The sequence below is a fragment of the Nycticebus coucang genome, chromosome 13 (genome assembly GCF_027406575.1).
Source record: "Nycticebus coucang isolate mNycCou1 chromosome 13, mNycCou1.pri, whole genome shotgun sequence".
In the NCBI taxonomy this organism is placed as follows: domain Eukaryota; kingdom Metazoa; phylum Chordata; class Mammalia; order Primates; family Lorisidae; genus Nycticebus; species Nycticebus coucang.
The window spans coordinates 17,340,990-17,360,971 of NC_069792.1; the positions used below are offsets into that span (position 1 = coordinate 17,340,990).

The following is a 19,982-nucleotide window of genomic DNA, read 5'->3' on the forward strand; positions in this document are numbered from 1 at the left end:
CAACACCTGTAATCCTACCACTCTGGGGGGCCAAGGTGGGTGGATTGCTTGAGCTCAAGAGTTCCAGACCAGCCTGAGCAAGAGTGAGACCCCGTCTCTGAAAAAAAAAAAAAATAGCTGGTGTTGTGGTGGGTGCCTGTAGTCGCAGCTACTTGGGAGGCTGAGATAAGAGAATCACTTGAGCTCAAGAATTTGAAGTTGCTGTGAACTGTGATGCCAGGGTGTCACTCTACCCAATGTGACAAAGTGAGACTATATCTCAAAAAAAAAAAAAAAAAAAATATATATATATATATGTGTGTGTATATTTGTATATCTTTAATAATAAAGGTGAAGTAATAAAACTTGTATGAGCCCCTTCCCCCATGATCACTTTTATTCTCTCTTCTTTGAAATGCCCTATCTTTAAACTTTTGCAGCAGAATTTTTTAATATGTAATTCATTTTTTATCATTCATCTCCCTTGTTGCTCTTGTATTTCTCTTCCTTTTTTTCATCTTTTTCTTACTTCATTCCTTTTTGTGTCTACCTCTGTCTTTTTATATAACTCCTTTTAATTCTGCCTCCTGTGGTGAGGGGCAGGAAATAAAACAGAAAAATGGTATCAATTGTGTTCTTTGAAACTACAGACATGAGGTTAAACTTGGCCTGGATTTCAAAAAACACAAATTCTTGAACTATTCTCCTTTTAGAGTAAAAGAAAAGATAAAAAGTATAATAAAATTTTCCAAACTGTAAGCATTTTAATTGTCAGCTTAAATGTATATTTGATGACTATAGTTTATATTTTTAAACCTTTTATTATAGAAATTGTCGAATACATGCAGAAGTAGATTAGTATAAATATAGAAAGTAATATAATGTAACTGTACCACTAACCTTCAACAATTACCAGTACATGGCTATTCTTGATTAATTAATCTCTATCCTGTACCATTCCATCAATGATTTTGACACAGATCTCAGACATCATTTCATTTGTAAATATTTTAGTGTACATCTCTAAAAGATAAAAATTCTTTTTTTTTTTTTTTTTGTTGAAACAGAGTTCTACTTTGTCGCCCTTGCTAGAGAGTGCCATGGTGTCATAGCTTATAGCAGCCTCAAACTCTTGGGTTCAAGTGATCCTCTTGCTTTAGCCTCCTGAGTAGCTGGAACTACAGGTACCCGTCACAATGCCTTGCCATTTGTTGTTTTTTTTTAATAGAAATGGGGTCTTGCCCTTGCTCAGGCTGGTCTTGAACTTCAGAGCTCAATCTACCCACCTTGACTCCCCAAAGTGCTAGGATTACGGGAGTGAGCCACTGCACCCAGCCAAAAGATAAAAATTCTTAAAAAGAAAACTACTATCACATTAAAAAAAAAAAAAAAAAAAAAAAAGAGGGCGGCACCTGTGGCTCAGTCGGTAAGGCGCCGGCCCCATATACCGAGGGTGGTGGGTTCAAACCCGGCCCCGGCTGAACTGCAACCAAAAAATAGCTGGGTGTTGTGGCGGGCGCCTGTAGTCCCAGCTACTCGGGAGGCTGAGGCAAGAGAATTGCTTAAGCCCAGGAGTTGGAGGTTGCTGTGAGCTGTGTGAAGCCACGGCACTCTCCCGAGGGCCATAAAGTGAGACCCTGTCTCTACAAAAAAAAACAAAAAAAAAACAGTAATGCCTTAGTATCAAATATCTAATTAGAGTCCAGGCATGGTGGCTCATGCCTGTAATCCTAGCACTCTGGGAGGCTGAAGCAGGTGGATTGCCTGAGCTCATGGGTTTAAGACCAGTATGAACAAGAGAGAGACTCCATCTCTAAAAATAGGCATTGTGGTGGGTGTCTGTAGTCCCAGCTGCTCGGGAGGCTGAGGCAAGAGAATCGTTTAAGCCAAGAGTTTGAGGTTGCCGTGAACTATAACGGCACTCTACCAAGGGTAACAAAGTGAAACTCTCTTTTTTCTTTTCTTTCTTTCTTTCTCTTTTTTTTTTTTTTTTGAGAGAGAACCCTACTATGTCACTCTCGGTAGAGTACGTGGTGCCACAGCTTATAGCAACCTCAAACTCTTGGGCCCAAGAGATTCTCTTGCCTCAGCCTCCCAAGTAGCTGGGACTACAGGAGCCCACCACAATGCCCGGCTATTTATTTTGTTGCAGTTGTCACTGTTGCTTAGCTGCCCCAGGTCAAACCTGCCACCCTTGGTGTATGTGGCTGGTGCCATAACCACTGTGCTATGGGTGCCAAGCCAAAACTCTGTCTCAAAAAAAAAAAAAAAAATCCAGTTAGTGTTCATAGGACTGGTTAATAGCTCTATCAAGTGTCTTTTTTTTGTGGTTTTTTGGCTGGGGCTGGGTTTGAACCCACCACCTCCGGCATATGGGGCCAGCTTCCTACTCCTTTGAGCCACAAGTGCCGCCCTATCAAGTGTCTTTTAATCACCAAATTCCCCTTTGCCTCTCTTTTCTTTCCTCTACAAACTTTTGTGAAAAAAAGTCTTTTTCTGGGCGGCGCCTGTGGCTCAAGGAGTAGGGCGCCGGTCCCGTATGCTGGAGGTGGTGGGTTCAAACCCAGCCCGGCCAAAAGAAAAAAAAAAGTCTTTTTCTTTTTTTATAGATTTTCCAGTTGACAGTATGCCTATATTGTAAAGTGATTAATGCATTCTTTTATTCTTCGTATTTCGAGGTGTTAGAGCTGTAGTTTTTGTATTTGCGTGTGGTTTTTGTTTATATGAAGTTTATATTATAAATATAAACCATTTTTGTGACTTTACTGTCCCAAATTTAATTTCTTCAGGGCCAAGTTTACCTTCTCTGGGGACATGCAAATCTGATATGAATGCATTAGATTTTTTTTTTTTTTTTGAGACAGAGGCTCACTATGTCGCCCTCGGTAGAGTGCTGTGGCATCACAGCTCAAAACCTCCACCTCTTGGGTTCAAGTGATTCTCTTGCCACAGCCTCCTAGTAGCTGGGACTACAGGTGCCTGCCGCCACGCCTGGCTATTTTTTTTGTTTTTGTTGCAGTTGTCATTGTTTAGCAGGTCCAGGCCAGGCTCAAACCCGCCACCCTCCGTGTATGTGGCTGACACCCTACCCACTGAGCTACAGGTGCCGCCTGAATATATTAGAATATTAATAAGAAGGCTAGAGCAGAGGTTATTTAAAGCAAAATCCATCAGCTTTTTTTTTCAATATTTAGCAAAAATTTAAAGCAATGTTTCTATATCCATTGGCACAGAAATTTCACTTCTAAAATTTTATATACAATACTCATAAAGCATTATTTAAAAATCCAAAGATGGGCTCAGTGCAGGAAGTTTGAGTTGTATGGAGGTGAGCCTTGGAGGCGGTGGTGTGCGTCCACTTCCAGGGTTCCTTAACTTTTGATTCACTTGAGGTTCATGCTAGGAGGTGCTTCAGAATGTCTTCATCACATTTTGCCAGTTGGTTCAGAAAGGATTTCAGTACTGAAATGATTAGGACTAAACTTGCTCAAAGGAAATCACTGTCTGAGAAAACAAAAACAGGCATAAGGAATATGAACAAAATAGACTCTTTGGTTTGAAAGATGTCAGCATTCCAACCTTGGAAGGTAGAATTCTTGTTGAATTAGATGAGACATCTCAAGAGCTTGCTCTAGAAAACGCCAAGCCAAGGTCAATAAAAACTGTTCTGTGTGACCAACGAAAAGAAACGCTCCAAAAATACAAAGAAGAAAAGCAACTACAAAAATTGAAAGCACAGAGAAAGAGAAAGCTAAACGAGAAGTGTTTAAAGTGGGTTTTTATAGACCTGATATGCCTGGTTTTCTTTCATCAAACCTGAATGCTATGAAAGCTGGGCCACAAAAGACTTCTTCTGTATGGATTACAAGGTCAAAGGCCAAAGACCTGTTTGGTTTGTCCTAGGAGGCTCACTTGTACTGCTCGAACATCACTCCCAATAATGGGAGTATGACCAGCAGTATGACCTGGTCAAAGACAAACTTCTGAAAACAAAGTGTTGGACAAAGAGGGAAAAGTTGGACAGCCTGTAGTGCCCACATCGGTGAGAATGACTTGATCTGCTGCTCAAGCAGCAAAGCAGGTTGCTGGAGCAGTCTCATCCAGCACAGCAAGAAAGCCATTCTCAAGAGCCACTGGTGACGGTGAACCAGGAAGAAAGGCACCAAATAAAGGAAGACCCGCCCCCCCAAATAGAAACAAAACCTGCAAAGCCCCTGGATGGTCTGAAGACCTATCAAGTCACACCCATGACTCCCAGAAGTGCTGACAATTTCTCGACACCCAGTTACACCTGGACCTCTTGCAAAATAGAAGATGATAAGACTCAAGAAGCAACAAAAGACATTTTGGTGCTAAAATGTAAAATGTCGGCTACTGAGTTAGTACAGCAAGATTCAAATAAGTTACAACATCCTTTGGGTTCTCTAACAGTTTGGAATGAAGAACAGGTCTTAAATCATAATAAATCTATTAAAAAGTCAAATGGCCTTCCAGTAACAGAGGTCCCATCACTTGAAATGAAGGAAGGACAGATATGTACCATATTTCAGAAATATGATGTACCATATTTCAGAAATATCCTCCAGTCAGAAACTGAGAAATTAACAATGTCAAGTTGCCTTCAGGGGGAGAAGAAGCTGGGATCGGACATTCCAGATGATGCTAAAGATCTTATTCGCACAGCAGTTGGTCCAACAAGACTCCTTATGAAGGAAAGGTTCAAACAATTTGAAGGACTAGTGAATGATTGTGAATACAAACAAGGTGAAAAGGAGATTACTCGCACAGATCTGGACAGGTTCTGGGATATGATTAGTTTTCAGAAAGAAGATGTAAAGCAAAAATTCAACAAAATTTGACCAGACTTGAAGAATCTGGGTGGCAAAACAATAGTAATGCAAGCATTTTAGTCTTCAGGAAAAAAGTCATCTCAGGTATGGTGAATAAACCAAAACAAATTCTTCCACGTGATGGTGGAAGAATTGCAGGTAGAAATCGCTTGGCTGCCATAAAAAGTGCAGAGAGAGAGAAGACGAAGCTGGGAGAACATGCGGAGGCAGCAGCCTCTTCGATGCCAAAGGAGATCGATAAAATAGTGTTTGATTGATAAAATAGTGTTTGATGCTGGATTTTTCAGGGTTGAAAGTCCCGTTATATCATTTTCAAGACTTTCCATTTCTTTTGAACATCCTTCTCAAAAGACGTTGAACACCTAAGTCTGTCAGCAAAGCTGCGTCTCAGAGCAGGGGTGCGGTGGGCCTTCTAGGGCAAACTGCATCACCAGAGAGTTCCAGTCCTTGGAGTACCAAAAATGAACACGATGATAAGAAGACTTTGTTCGAAAATACTCCTGAAAGCCAGAGCAACCTAGGAGAAGATGCTCAGTGTCCTGGATCATAAGATTTAATCGAAGCAAAACATGATGAAAATAAGGTAAACTTTGGGATGGATTACTTACCCAGTGAAAGAATTGAGTTTGCCTCTTCTTGCTGGTGGAGTAGCAGATAATATTAACAAAAAAGAAGAAATTTCAGATGTTGTGGAAGGAATGGAGCTAATTCTTCAATTATATCACACGATGTTTTGATGAGTAGCCCTGAAAAAATTAAACCATCACAGAATATCATCTCACCAGAAGAGGAAACTAAACTTCCTCCGTCAGTACTATTTGATAATAAAAGTCTCACTGCTGAATGCCTTGTTGATTCAACAGGCCTGAACTGCAGCAATCCATTCACTCAGCCAGAGGGCAGACATTGAGAACATTCCGGATACATTTCCCTTGGTGGTGACCTGATCTCCTTTTCACCTCTAATGCCTCCCGTTGGCCTGGGCGCTGGAGGGGGGCAGGATGTGGAGCCCCGGACTCCGACCCAGGCTGGAGACCATACCTGGAGCCCATCGAGCCTGGGCAGCTGTCAATACATCAGCTTTTTAAGAAAACTGTTGTTGGCCCAGGACCTCTAGCTTAAGCGGCCAGTGCCAGCCACATACACCAGAGCTGGCAGGTTGGAATCTAGCCCGGGCCCGCCAAACAATGACATCTATAACCAAAAACTATCTGGGCATTGTGGTGGGTGCCTGTAGTCCCAGCTACTTGGGAGGCTGAGGCAAGAGAATCACCTAAGCCCAGGAGCTGGAAGTTACTGTGAACTGTGATGCCACGGCACTCTACCCAGTGCGACAGCTTGAGGCTCTGTCTCAAAAAAACAAAAAAAAAAAGAAAAGAAAGAAAACTATTGTTAATCTGTTCATGTAGAGGGAACACAAAAGATCACATCTCCTCTTGAGGTAATAAATGGTGAGTAACATGTACTTACACATCAGATTCTCGTCCAAGCACTTAACATCCAATCTCCTTTAAGTCTCACAATAAATCTGTAAAGGAATTGCTAAAATTACTTCCATTTCACAGGCCAGAAAACTGAGGCCCAGAGATGTTAAGTAACTGATACAAGGCAACACAGATACCAAGTGTTTTATTGGGGCAAATAAAGATGCTTAGTCAGTGTGTGGTTTACTGGTATAACTTAATACTGTACATTGGGTGGGCATCTGTTTAAAAGTATTTTAGAATGGGTTTTCTTCAAAATCAGGTTATATTTGGTTTTGGTGCATGCAGAACTAGACCACTTGCAAAATTATTTGTAATTTGTAATGTTATTTTAAATTTTTTTAGTTAAAGAAGCAGTTTCCTGCTATGGCCCTGAAGATTCCTGCCAAGAGAATATTTGGTGATAATTTTGATCCAGGTAAGGTGTAACTTTATAGACCAGGAATTAAGTGGTAGTTCAGGTTTGAAGAAGTCATGAGCATATTCATTGGACTGTGTCATAGTGCAGGACTTTAGAAAACTAATTGATCTTGTGCTTTATGAAAATACTGCTTGGGAATGTGCTTACTGTGTGCCAGGTGTTTTAATTTATTCAATCCTTACAACAAGCCTATAAGGTAGGTATTGTTGTCATTATTAGATAAGGAAACTGAGGCACAGTTAGGTTCATTATTTTGCTCAGGGTCACACATAGAGGGTAAATGGCAGCTTTGGAAGTTAAACTCAAGCAATCTTGCCTCAGATAAATTTAGCAATCGCCAACTTAGGGGTACTTTTCTAACTTTAAACAATGCCAGAAAAGGAATTTATTTTTACATTTAGAAACTTTTTATTTATTTTTTTTTTGAGACAAAGTCTTGCTATGTCACCCTCGGTAGGATGCTGTGGAGTCATAGCTCACAGCAACCTCAAGCTCGTGGGCTTAAGCAATTCTCTTGCCTCAGCCTCCCAAAGTAGCTGGGACTATTTTTTTGTTGTAGTTGTCATTGTTGTTTAGCAGGCCCAGGCTGGGTTTGAACCCGCCAGCCCCAGTGTACCCTAGCCACTGAGCTATGGGCACTGAACCTATATACATATGTATATATATATTTTTTGGGGGTGGGGGGCAGAGTTTTATTTTGTCACCCTCGGTAGAGTGCTGTGGCATCACAGCTCACAGCAACCTCCAACTCTTGGGCTTAAGCGATTTTCTTGCTTCAGCCTCCCAAGTAGCTGGGACTATAGGCACCTGCCACAACACCAAGCTATTTTTTGGTTGTAGTTGTCATTGTTGTTTGGCGGGCCTGGGCTGGATTCGAACATGCCAGCTCCCGTGTATGTGGCTGGTGCCCTAACCTCTGAGCTACAGGGACCGAGCCCAGGATAGATGGATCGATATATATATAATTTTGTTCTACATAGTAAGATACATAGTTCAAGCATTTCTTTGGTACATGCTGAAAATATTTTTGCTATTGTAATGAGACAGACTCTAGTAATCATATTTCTGAAAAATGTAACATAATAGTCTGTTCCACTGTGTATAAAGTTTATTGTACTTTGCAAAAATCCTTATACATGCTATCATTGGCATTTAATTTAAGGGTAGCAGATACTAGGATTGTAAAAATATCCTCTTTTAGGCTTTAAGTATATCAATTTGTCTAATTTCCCGTTATGTTATGTTAATCAGAGTCTCACATTATATCGTCCTTGGTAGAGTGCTATACTGTCACAGCTCACAGCAACCTCAAACTCTTGGACTTAAGTGATTCTCTTGCCTTAGCCTCCTAAGAAGCTGGGATTACAGGTGCCTGCCACAATGCCTGGCTGGTTTTGTTTTTTCTTTTCTTGTTGTAGTTATTATTTGGCAGGCCTGCACTGGGTTCGAACCGCCAGCTCCAGTGTATGTGGCTGGCGCCCTAGCTGCTGAGCTACAGGTGCTGAGCCTCTAATTTCCCTTTTTTACTCAATTTAAATTAAAGAAAGATAGATATAGATATGTAGAAAAAAATTACAAAATATTCTCTATGTGTTCTCAGTGGCCACCTCTTTGTAACATACACAGTCTTCTCCCTTACTCCTGGAGAACACAGTCTAAGGGATCTGTTGTGTTAAAGTTTTTCCTGTGTGTGGAGACTTTTAGAATACCCTGTAGTAGGCACTGCAGAGAGGAAAGACCAAGTAGAGAGTGGGAGGCTGGTTAAGAGAGTATTCCCACCAGTCATGGCATTAGATAATGAGCATGGAGACTCGAGTGGGAATAGGGTTAAAAAATGAGCCGTGTGCAAAAGCTCTTCTAATGATAAATCTGTGAGAAATTTTGATGATTGCTTAGTAATGCCACATAAAGAAGAGAATGAGAGATAAGTGAAGTGTCAGGTATGATCTGACTGAGAAAATTAATTAATATGAAGTGGCAGAAAGACTTTGAGAAGAATCAAACTATGCTAGTGATGACACTTGAACTTGGGTTGGAGTTCTGTAGAGCCCTTAGTTGAATCGTTAAGGCAGTCATTCCTTCAAGGAATGAAGGCACAAAGAAGTAAAAGATCCGCAGCTCTACTCCTTTCTTGTAAAAGACAAGAACCAGACTGAATGCCCAATGGTACCTATGTTTTAATGAATTAATTATTTGACACTAAAAATGGATTTTTATTGAAAAGCCATTTGCAGTCTATCTTAAAGTGTGTTGTATATGATTTAGTAACAGTGAACTACATTGTATGTAACAGAAATCTTGAAAAGCATTGGGGATAGCAAATGTAAGTCTTAACGTAAAAATCCAGAAATAGGTAAGAATGTCTGTTTGGTTAAGCCTTGCTGGGGAAACAGGCATTCTTATATTTTGCCGGTAGGAATGCCAAATGGAAATCCATGTCGATGGAAATTTGGTAATATTTAGGAAAACTGTATGTATTTCACTTGGACCAAGAAATTACATTTCTAGGAATCTATCCCAAAGATAAACTGCACATAAAATGATGTATGTTCAGGGAAGCACCAGCCCCATATACCGAGAGTGGCGGGTTCAAACACGGTCCTGGCCAAACTGCAACAAAAAATAGCTGGGTGTTGTGGCGGGCACGTGTAGTCCCAGCTACTTGGGAAGCTGAGGCAAGAGAATCCCCTAAGCCCAAGAGCTGGAGGTTGCTGTGAGCTGTGACGCCACGGCTCTCTACCGAGGAGATGATGAAAGAATAAATCAAAACTGGGACTTTGAGGAGGGAGAGGCTAGGGGACGCCACAGAGGTGGAAGTTAAATGTCCCTGAGTGAATCTTGTTCATTGTTTTGACTTTGGAACCATGTATTTGTTTTACATAATTTATGTATGTATGTATGTTTGAGACAGAGTTTCACTTGGTCACCCTTGGTAGAGTGCTGTGGCGTCTTACCTCACAGCAACCTCAAACTCTTGGGTTCAAGTGATCCTCTGGCCTCAGCTTCTCAACGTCTGGCTATGTTTTAGAGGCTGGGTCTTGCACTGGCTCAGTCTGGTCTGGAACCTGTAAGCTCAGGCAATCCACCCACCTCAGCCTTCCAAGTGCTGGGATTACAGGCATGAGCCACTGGGCCCAGCCCCCGTTTTACATGATTTAAAAACAAAAATTAAAATGCAATAACAAAGAGACCTCTAACAATTGAAAATAAACTAAAGGAAAAAATAACCTAACTATATTTTGATTTTTGTTGTAAATACTTAGAGAATAATTAATCATTAGAATAAGATTTTGACTATATCTCATGGGTTTATATGCCAAAGACAAAAACAAAAACCTTCAAAGAAGTTTTATATGGCATTCGATAGTAAGTTATATAAAGTTGTTATTCTGGAATTATGTTAATGTCATGGGAACCAAGATTTTAAGCAGAAGAGGAAAGAGAAACAAATATGAAATCGAAGATTTTAAGTGAAAATCCTATAATTTTTGCTTCATTTTGAAACATAACGTGGAATCATAATTTTTTTCTTTTTTTTTACATTTTCAAACAGTACGTATTAGTGTTCTCTCCTGGAAATGCCTAAAAGCAGTAACAAATAAGTAGCAATCAACAACCCCAGCATTTAAGTTGTGATCTCTAAATACCATTTTCCTCTCAAGGGAACCAGAGTTCCTGGAAAATGGTCATTTCAGCTTCTGGGCAAGCAATGTACAAGATTATCTCAAGACATCTTGCCTTAAATTTTCACACAGAAGCGATCTGCAATTACTGAAGGTTTATCAAAACTACAAAAGAGCTGAATTTATTGGAGCTTTAGTTGAGCAAAGATTGGACAATTAGAACATGGAGAAAGAGTATTGGAGTGGGTTAGAACACATTAATATATAAAGACCCTTGAGTTCACATGGATTCTTTTTTTTTTTTTTTCCTTTTTTTTGTAGAGACAGAGTCTCACTTTATGGCCCTCGGTAGAGTGCTGTGGCCTCACACAGCTCACAGCAACCTCCAACTCCTGGGCTTAAGCGATTCTCTTGCCTCAGCCTCCCGAGTAGCTGGGACTACAGGCGCCCGCCACAACGCCCGGCTAAGAGTTCACATGGATTCTTTAAAAAAAAAATAGAACAACTCATCAAATACCTTAGAGGTTACTAGATTACTGATTTATTATTCTTGCAGTCAGTCAAAGAATCAAACATTTATCCTTGTTTGGTATGAAACATAATTTCTTTGTACCAAAGAGATAATGATGGAAAGTAGTACTTCTTCATAAAAGAATCAACAGCTCATAATTGCAAAAGGAATGACAAAATTGGAAGAATCACTGTATAACTTCTGATGAGTTAATGGATCTAGGCACAGACCATCAATGATGAAAGCTTTACTGGGGCAGGAGAATCCACTTCCAAGATGACTCACTCTTGTGGTTCTTGGCAGAAAGCCTTCTTGCATGTGGGCTACTTAGCCTTCCACGTCCTTTCAACATGGCAACTGGCTTTTCCGGAATGAATGATCCAAGTGAACTAGCAATGCCTTTTATGACCTGGACTTGGAAGTCACATACCATCACATCCACCATATTCAGTTAATTCGAAGATAGTCAATTAGTCCAACACACATTCAAGAGAAGAATTAAGCTCTGTCTATAGATTGGAGGCAAATCGAAGACTTTATGGACATTGTAAGATGATGTCACGTTTTTTAAAAAAAGATATTACCGGCAATACACAATGATGTATTTAAAAAAACAAAACCACAAAGTTGTCTAAAAATTGCTTTAAAATACTCCAGAAAAAAAAGTAAAGAATAGGGATAAATGAGCCAGCAATACCAGAATGTTGGTATGGTAATTTTTAAAGCAGGGTAATGAGTACATGTGGTTCATTATGCTCGTCTGTCACCTTTTGTGTATTTCTAAAATTTTCCACAGTGAAAAGTTAAAAATAAATTCATACCTTAGAAAAATATCCTCAAATTCCCCCGCCCCCCCTTTTTTTGAGATAGAAAGCTGTCGCCCTGGGTAGAGTGCCATGGCATCACAGCTCACAGCAACCTCTAACTCCTGGGCTCAAGGGAGTCTCCTGTCTCCGCCTCCCAAGTAGCTGGGACTACAGGCGCCCGCCACAACGCCCGGCTATTTTTTGGTTGCAGCCGTCGTTGTTTGGCGGGCCCAGGCTGGATTCGAACCTGCCAGCTCAGGTGTATGTGGCTGGCACCTTAGCCACTTGAGCCACAGGCGCTGAGCCTGAAATTCCCCTTTTAACTTAATTTGTGTTTGGCAGCCATCATCCTGAGTTTGTTTTACATCTTTCTGAGTCCTTGGGGTGCAGCACAAGCCTGTGTCTTCATTTTCTTTTTTTATTTCTTTATTCTGATGGTTGCCAACCTCTGTAAGATGAGTTTTATGTGCTTGAAGGCTTAAGAATGATTTCTGCTTATATTTTTCAAAGTTAAAATTTTATTTTGAATATAAGATTTTTTATAAGGCACACCCAAAGGAAACCATATTTCTTTCTTTCTTTTCTTTTTTCCAAGACAGAGTCTCAAATTGTCACCCTGGGTAGAGTGCTATGGTGTCACAGCTCACAGCAACCTCAAACTCTTGGACTCAAGTGATTCTCTTGCCTCAGGCTCCCTCCCTAGTAGCTGGGACTACAGGTTTCCGCCAGAACTCTTGGCTTTCAGCTTTTTTTTTGTTGCCATTGTTTTAGCTGGCCTGGACTAGGTTCAATCCCGCTAGCCTCAGTGTATGTGGCTGACACCCTAGCCACTGAGCTACAGGTGCTGCCCGGGGGAAAAGAGACAGAGTCTCTCTTGTAGAGACAGAGTCTCACTTTATCGCCCTTGGTAGAGTGCTGTGGCATCACACAGCTCACAGCAACCTCCAACTCTGGGCTTAGGTGATTCTCCAGTCTCAGCCTCCCGAGTAGCTGAGACTACAGGCACCTGCCACAACACCGGGCTATTTTTTTGTTGCAGTTTGTCCGGGGCCAGGCTCGAACCCGCCACCCTGTGTATATGGGGCCAGCACCCTATCCACTGAGCCACAGGCACTGCCCAGGAAACTATATTTCTTATGTTCAAAATAGTTTAGTATCAAATCTTTTGCTGTTGGGATCCTGATATCAATATAGACACCACTTTTTTGTTTACCAAAAAAGATTATTGTTGAAAATAACAAAATGGCAAAATTATAAAGAAATTGAGTTCATTAAGGGGTGGTTTTATGAAATTTAGAGAATGTGAATTGCTAGAATGTATAAATGGTTGCTCAGTATTTTCTTTAATTACAAATATTTATTTATTTAACATATATATATATATTTTGAGACAGTCTCACTGTGTCACCCTCAGTAAAGTGCTGTGGGATCACAGCTCACAGCAACCTCAAACTCTTGGGCTCAAGCTATTCTCTTGCCTTAGCCTCCCAAGTAGCTGGGACTACAGGTGCCGACCACAACGCCTGGCTATTTTTTTTGTTGTTGTGCAGTTGTCATTGTTGTTTAGCTGGCCTGGGCTGGGTTTGAACCTACCAGTCTGGATGTATATGACTGGCACTGTAACCACTGTGCTATGGGCGCCGAGCCTATTCGTAAGTATTAAATGCCTTGTAAGACATTATGTTAAGGGCTAAAGATCAATTTTTTTTATTAAATCATAGCTGTGTACATTAATGCGATCGTGGGGCACCATATACTGGTTTTATAGACCGTTTGACACATTTTCATCACACTGGTTAACATAGCCTTCCTGGCATTTTCTTAGTTATTGTGTTAAGACATTTATATTCAGGCGGCGCCTGTGGCTCAGTGAGTAGGGCGCCGGCCCCATATGCCATTCAAACCCAGCCCCGGCCAAACTGCAACAAAAAGCCGGGCATTGTGGCGGGCGCCTGTAGTCCCAGCTGCTCCAGAGGCTGAGGCAAGAGAATTGCGTAAGCCCAGGAGTTAGAGGTTGCTGTGAGCTGTGTGACGCCAGGGCACTCTACCCGAGGGCAGTACAGTGAGACTCTGTCTCTACAACAACAAAAAAAAAAAAAAAAAAAAAAGACATTTATATTCTACATTTACTAAGTTTCACATGTACCCTTGTAAGATGCACCGCGGTGTAATCCCACCAATAACTCTCCCTCTGCCCATCCTCCCCCCTCCCTCCCTTGTCTCTCCCCCTTCCTCATCCGCATATTCTTAGGTTGTAATTCGGTTATAGCTTTCATATGAAAGCCATAAATTAGTTTCATAGTAGGGCTGAGTACATTGGATACTTTTTCTTCCATTCTTGAGATACTTTAGTAAGAAAAATATCACAGCTCTATCCATGTAAACATGAAAGAGGTAAAGTCTCCATCTTTCTTTAAGGCTGCATAATATTCCATGGTGTACATATACCACAATTTATTAATCCATTCGTGGATTGATGGGCACTTGGGCTTTTTCCATGACTTAGCAATTATGAATTGGGCTGCAATAAACATTCTGGTACAAATATCTTTGTTATGATGTGATTTTTGGTCGTCTGGGTATATATCTAGTAGAGGAATTACAGGATTGAATGACTGATCTATTTTTAGGTCTCTAAGTGTTCTCCAAACATCTTTCCAAAAGGAATATATTAATTTGCATTCCCACCAGCAGTGTAGAAGTATTCCCTTTTCTCCACATCCACGCCAACATCTCTGGTCTTAGGATTTTGTGATATGGGCTAATCTTACTGGAGTTAGATGATATCTCAAAGTAGTTTTGATTTGCATTTCTCTGATGATTAAGGATGATGAGCATTAAGGATGATGAGTATTAATTTGCATTCCCACCAGGAAGGCATGATCCTTCCCTTAAACAGCTTAGATAGAAACTCCTTTTTTTTTTTTTTAAGACAGAGTCTCACTTTATCGCCCCTGGTAGAGTGCCATGGTGTCATAGCTCACAGCAACCTCAGACTCTTGGGCTCAAGCAATTCTCTTGCTTCAGCCTTCCAAGTACCTGGGACTATAAAACCCGGCTATTTTTAGAGGTGGGGTCTTGTTCCTGTTCAGGCTGGTATTGAACCTCTAAGCTCAGGCAGTCTACCTACCTTGGCCTCCTAGAGTGCTAGGATTACAGGAGTGAGCCACCACATCTGGCCTAGCTATAAACTTCTTTTATTACTCAATATTTACCTCTGCTTATTGAAGACAAATAAGTTTGTACAAAATAAAAAGACTACTTCCTATTTCAGTCCCAGTCTTTGAGTTCTACTGAAGTCCAGACTTCCTATCTATCCAGGTCTTTTTATAAGACTTGTTGTCATGTCAGCTGTCCAGGATATTTTTCTTAAGAGCTAATCCCTAGATAGGCTGGGAATCTCTTTGCTTTTGAAACAACCTGTGAGTTCTTTGCTGTTAGTACCCTTGGTGTGCCTGTATGTAGTGATTTGTTTAAATTTCTTCTCCACTAGAACGTGAAGTTCTTTTTTTTTCCTTTTTATTTATTTATTTTTTATTGAGACAGAGTCTCACTTTGTGGCCCTCGGTAGAGTGCCATGGCATCATAGGTCACAGCAACCTCCAACTCTTGGGCTTAAGAGATTCTCTTGCCTCAGCTTCCCAAGTAGCTGGAACTACAGGCACTCGGCACAACGCCTGTCTTTTTTCTGGTAGAGATGGGGTGTCACTCTGGCTCAGGCTGGTCTCGAACCTCTGAGTCCAGGGTAGTCCACCTGCCTCTGCCTCCCAGAGTGCTAGGATTATAGGGGTGAGCCACCCTGCCCAGCCTAGAATGTGAACTTCTTGAGGATAGTTATCAGGTATTAATGAAACATTTTTGTATTTCCAGTGCCTTGCACATTTTAAAGTGTACAATAGATGATTAATGAATGAATAAATGAATGCTTGTATGCCATTTTCACCTGAGTGACTTCTTTTAGAAAGGCTATTCAATATTAGGTTAAAGCTTTTAAATATCACTTACTGTATAACTTAAACTTCTAAATTATCAAGGATTCCAAATTAGGTAGAATAATTTTGTTAGCTAGCTTCCCACCCCCTTTCTTTTTTAGATGACCATCACAAAGTGGTATAGCTGGAAGGATCTCTTATAGATCATGAGATAAAGAAAGGGGGCATTTGTTTGAAGTTAGAAAGCCAGAAAGCGGCACAGGCAAGATCCAGAGTTAGGAGACTACTCCAGTGTCCTTTGCTGTGGCAGGCCGTTATAATAGTAGGAGTCGTAATGGTAACTGTGCTGTTACTTGAGTTCATATCTATACGGTAGTGCCTTTTACCTCTATTTCACAGATGAGGAAAATAGAGAGTTCGCAAGACTAGGCCATTTTCCCGAGTCTCATAGCTAATCCAGGGCAGAATCAGACTTGCCAGGTCGTCCGTCTTCAGAGCTCATTCCCTCCCCTCTTTACTGTCTGCTTCGTGTGTAAACATAGGACGCCTTTAAAAGCAGAGTTCATGGCATTGGTCGTAAAACCCAACATCTCCTCAGTCAGACCGATGATTCTTTCCTCTGCCCCACACTGTTGAGGATAGTGTCCTTTTGGATGATTTTTCATGAAGAGCAAAATGATAGAAATGGGAATAGTTCAGTTTAATACTTATTTTGGAGACTAAAGCTTTTCATTTTATTATCTGAGCATTAAGGGTTTTTCTGAATTTCTAATTGAAATTTCTTTTTAATTACAACAGATATGTTTGTGTAAGTTCTTCATTAGAAAGATTTTAAAAATGCCTAGTATAATTCTTAACACAATATCTCAACCTTATAAAAATTCTTGGCACTTAATCCTATAATGGCATGGTACACATTTTAGTCTTTTCTGGAATTTTTTCAGATATTTGCATGCTCAATGTTGATCTAAAAAAATGAAGCTTGGAATTGTTCCTAAATTATGACTGCTGCTGAACTTCTTGTTTGATTGTAGACTTCTTTCTTTCTCTTTCCGTATAGGGCCTCACACTGGCATTTCAAAACTGTTTAGTTAGTGATGAACTGGAAAGTCTGTAGCGCTTAGTGCAGCGCGGTCTATAGCTCATTGAAAAAAGAAAACTCCCTCTGTTATCATACTAGTCTCCAAAAGTAAAACATCTTTAATAATATCCACAGAAGAATTTAAAGCTCCTTCCATATAGTCATTAAAATTTTCTTTTAGGGGCAGTGCCTGTGGCTCAGTGAGTAGAGTGCCAGCCCCATACACCAAGGGTGGCAGATTCAAACCCGGCCCTGGCCAAACTGCAACAACAACAAAAAAAATAGCCGGGTGTTGTGGTGGGCACCTGTAATCCCAGCTACTTGGGAGGCTGAGACAAGAGAATCGCCTAAGCCCAACAGTTGGAGGTTGCTGTGAGCTGTCATGCCAGGGCATTCTACCCAGGGCAACAAAGTGAGACTCTGTCTCAAAAAAAAAAAAAATTTTTCTTTTAAAGGCAGCACCCATAGTTCAGTGGGTAGGGTGCCGGCCACATACACCAAGGCTGGTGGGTTCGACCTGGCGGGGGCCAGCTAAACAATAATGGCAACTACAACACAAAAATCGCCGGGTGTTGTGGCGGACACCTGTAGTCGCAGCTACTAGGGAGGCTGAGGCAAGAGAATCCCTTAAGCCCAAGAGTTTGAGGTTGCTGTGAGCTGTGATGCTACAGCACTCTGTAGCTCAGATGGTAACATAGTAAGACTCTGCCTCCAAGGAGAAAAAAAATTTTCTTTTAATATTCCCAATGCAGTCATTCATATTAGTTCTTCCTCCCATATTCCTAAGTCCAGCTCTCAAGAAATAACTGTTTTTCAAGTACAGTTTTTTATTTTTCATTTTTTTTAAACAGAGTCTCACTATGTCACCCATGGTAGAGTGCTGTGGTGTCACAGCTCACAGCAACCTCAAAACTCTTGGGCTTAAATGATTCTATTGCCTCAGCCTCCCAAGTAGCTGGGACTATAGGTGCCCACCACAATGCCCGACTATTTTTTGGTTGCAGTTGTCATTGTTGTTTAGGAGGTCCAGGCTGGGCTCAAACCTGCCAGCTTCGGTGTATGTGGCCGGCACCCTACTCAGTAAGCTACAGACCCAAGCCTCAAGTACAGTTTTTCATGTAATCCTCACATGTGCATTGTCTGGTGACATGAAAAAATGTCGTTGGAAGAATCTTACAAGATACCTGAAATTCTTCAGAGAATTCATAGTTGACAAAGAAAGTACCAAGTGCATCAGTCCAAAAGTCCACACCTAATTTTATATTTGTTCTTTAACAGCCATACTTAACATATAAGAAGTAGAAATAAACCTACGTGACTGGAAATAACCCATCAGTTTGGTGACAAATGGTGTACTTTAAATCCTTTATTGAGTGGATTTACTAAACCAAAATTCATTATTAAGTGACATACTGTTTGTGGGTTTTTATTCAGATATTCACTATTAGGAGGCACTTTATCAAGTCACATTTCTTCAGTTTTTTCTGTATATTTCTTAAGTATTAGGGTTTAGGATGATGGCTTTTTAACCCCACATTTAATAAAAATAATAGCAGCTAATGATTACATCCTAACCATCTGCCAGACATTCTGCTATAAGCTTATATGCATTACTGTGTGTCTCATTTAATCATATAGCAGCATTTTGACATATGAATATTGTTGTTATCCCCATTTTAAAGTAAGGATTTAAGTCTTAGAAAGGTTTAAGGTCATCTAGTAAGTACCAGAGACAAGATACTTGGGTAAAGTTTTCTAATTCTAAGAAAGGCTTATGCTTCACATTTATTACTAAACTGCTGTTATATGACCCTCGATTATCAACAAATAAAATACTTAGAAGATGCTGTACAAGTACTTGTTAGGACAATGTACCCATACATTTTCAAGGGGGTTTTAACAATGAGGGTTAAACCAGAGTTTTGGTAGTACTCAGTTAATCAATTAATCACTATTCCCCAGTTGCAAAGGATTTCCAGTAATACTTATTTTTGTCATTTGTTTTTTAAAAGTTAGCATGATAGTTATTAGTGTTAATTTTTATTCATTACTTGACAGTACATGAGGAGTTAGACAAAGCAAAGTACTTTTCTAAGTTTTGTAGTTGAATGTATTCACAATCCAAAATAGATAGCTTTTAAGTTATTTTGGGAGCTACATTATCTGATTTATGTTAATTATTGTATTTATAGATGTATATTTCTGAGCATTTATTCCTCATTGTAACCAAGAAGCATGAATTGAGAAATAGATTCTTAATCAAAATGTACCGTCTATACCTGTTTATTCTTATGTAATTGTATTGATGATAGTTACATAATCTGACATAAATAAACTGAAGGTCTTATATTTCTCTTAACAGATTTTATTAAACAAAGAAGAGCAGGACTGAATGAATTTATTCAGAACCTGGTTAGGCATCCAGAGCTCTATAACCAGTAAGTCATTATCATTGTATTCTGAAGGGATGCTGAAACCAAACCTAAGAATGTTAAATAAGCCTCACACAGATTTTATCTCTTCTGTGAAATTGTGCTATACTAGGTATGTTCGTAAAGTCTTCCTGGAGCATTTCCTCCCTGATGTTCTTAATTCCCTTTGCCCTTCATCAACTTGTTTTCTTTTCTTTCTTCCATTTGTATTTGAATTAGTTTTACAGATTAAACTTGAAATAAATTTGCATAATGCAGTTAAAACATTTTGCTAATTATTTGATACTATGTTTGTGCCTTCAAAAAGCATTTACGTGCCCATTGCCTGCTTTGGGAATATAAAGCTAAATGACTTCCATCCCGGGGCGGCGCCTGTGGCTCAAGGAGTAGGGCGCTGGTCCCATATGCCGGAGGTGGCGGGTTCAAACCCAGCCCCGGCCAAAAACCACAAAAAAAAATGACTTCCATCCCTTTCATCCCTTCTAGAGGCATGGGTTCCCAGCCCAGTGGGAGAGTCAGACATATAAACAAGTAATTGAAGTTGGGTAGTTTTTATGGTAGAGATGTCAGAAGATAACAGAAAAATATGTGGCCCTCTCTTTTTGAGGATGTCAAGGAAAGCCTTTTAGGACTTAATGCATGTATAATCATTCAAGAAAAAAAGGTAGGGAGAACATTCAGGTAAAGGGAGAAGTACATGTAACAGAGGATGCAAAAACCCGGAACCACGAGGCCACTTATAACATTTCACAGTGACTGGAACAGAGTAGGGTTTTGGAAAGGAGATGAGGCTGATGGCGTTGGTAGGGTCAGGCACACATGCCCCCAGCCTTTGTTCTAGCTGCAGCAGTGTTCTGTTGACC

General features: G+C 40.3%; 1 protein-coding gene and 1 pseudogene across 7 annotated transcripts in view; both read left to right on the plus strand.

Annotated features, from left to right (window-relative positions):
• The window catches only part of SGK3 (serum/glucocorticoid regulated kinase family member 3), a 159,129-nt gene that overhangs the window by 77,909 nt on the left and 61,238 nt on the right, over nt 1-19,982 (plus strand). For 5 of the 7 annotated variants that reach the window (XM_053559185.1, XM_053559189.1, XM_053559184.1 and 2 more), the window contains 2 exons: nt 6,659-6,731; nt 19,050-19,125. In XM_053559185.1, coding sequence (XP_053415160.1) covers nt 6,659-6,731; nt 19,050-19,125 — 149 coding nt within the window. Of the gene's footprint in view, nt 1-1,057; nt 1,164-6,658; nt 6,732-19,049; nt 19,126-19,982 lie in introns of those variants that run through there. The other 2 variants (XM_053559190.1, XM_053559191.1) reach the window with 2 other exon arrangements.
• Nucleotides 3,017-5,946, plus strand: LOC128563986 (disks large-associated protein 5-like; annotated as a pseudogene).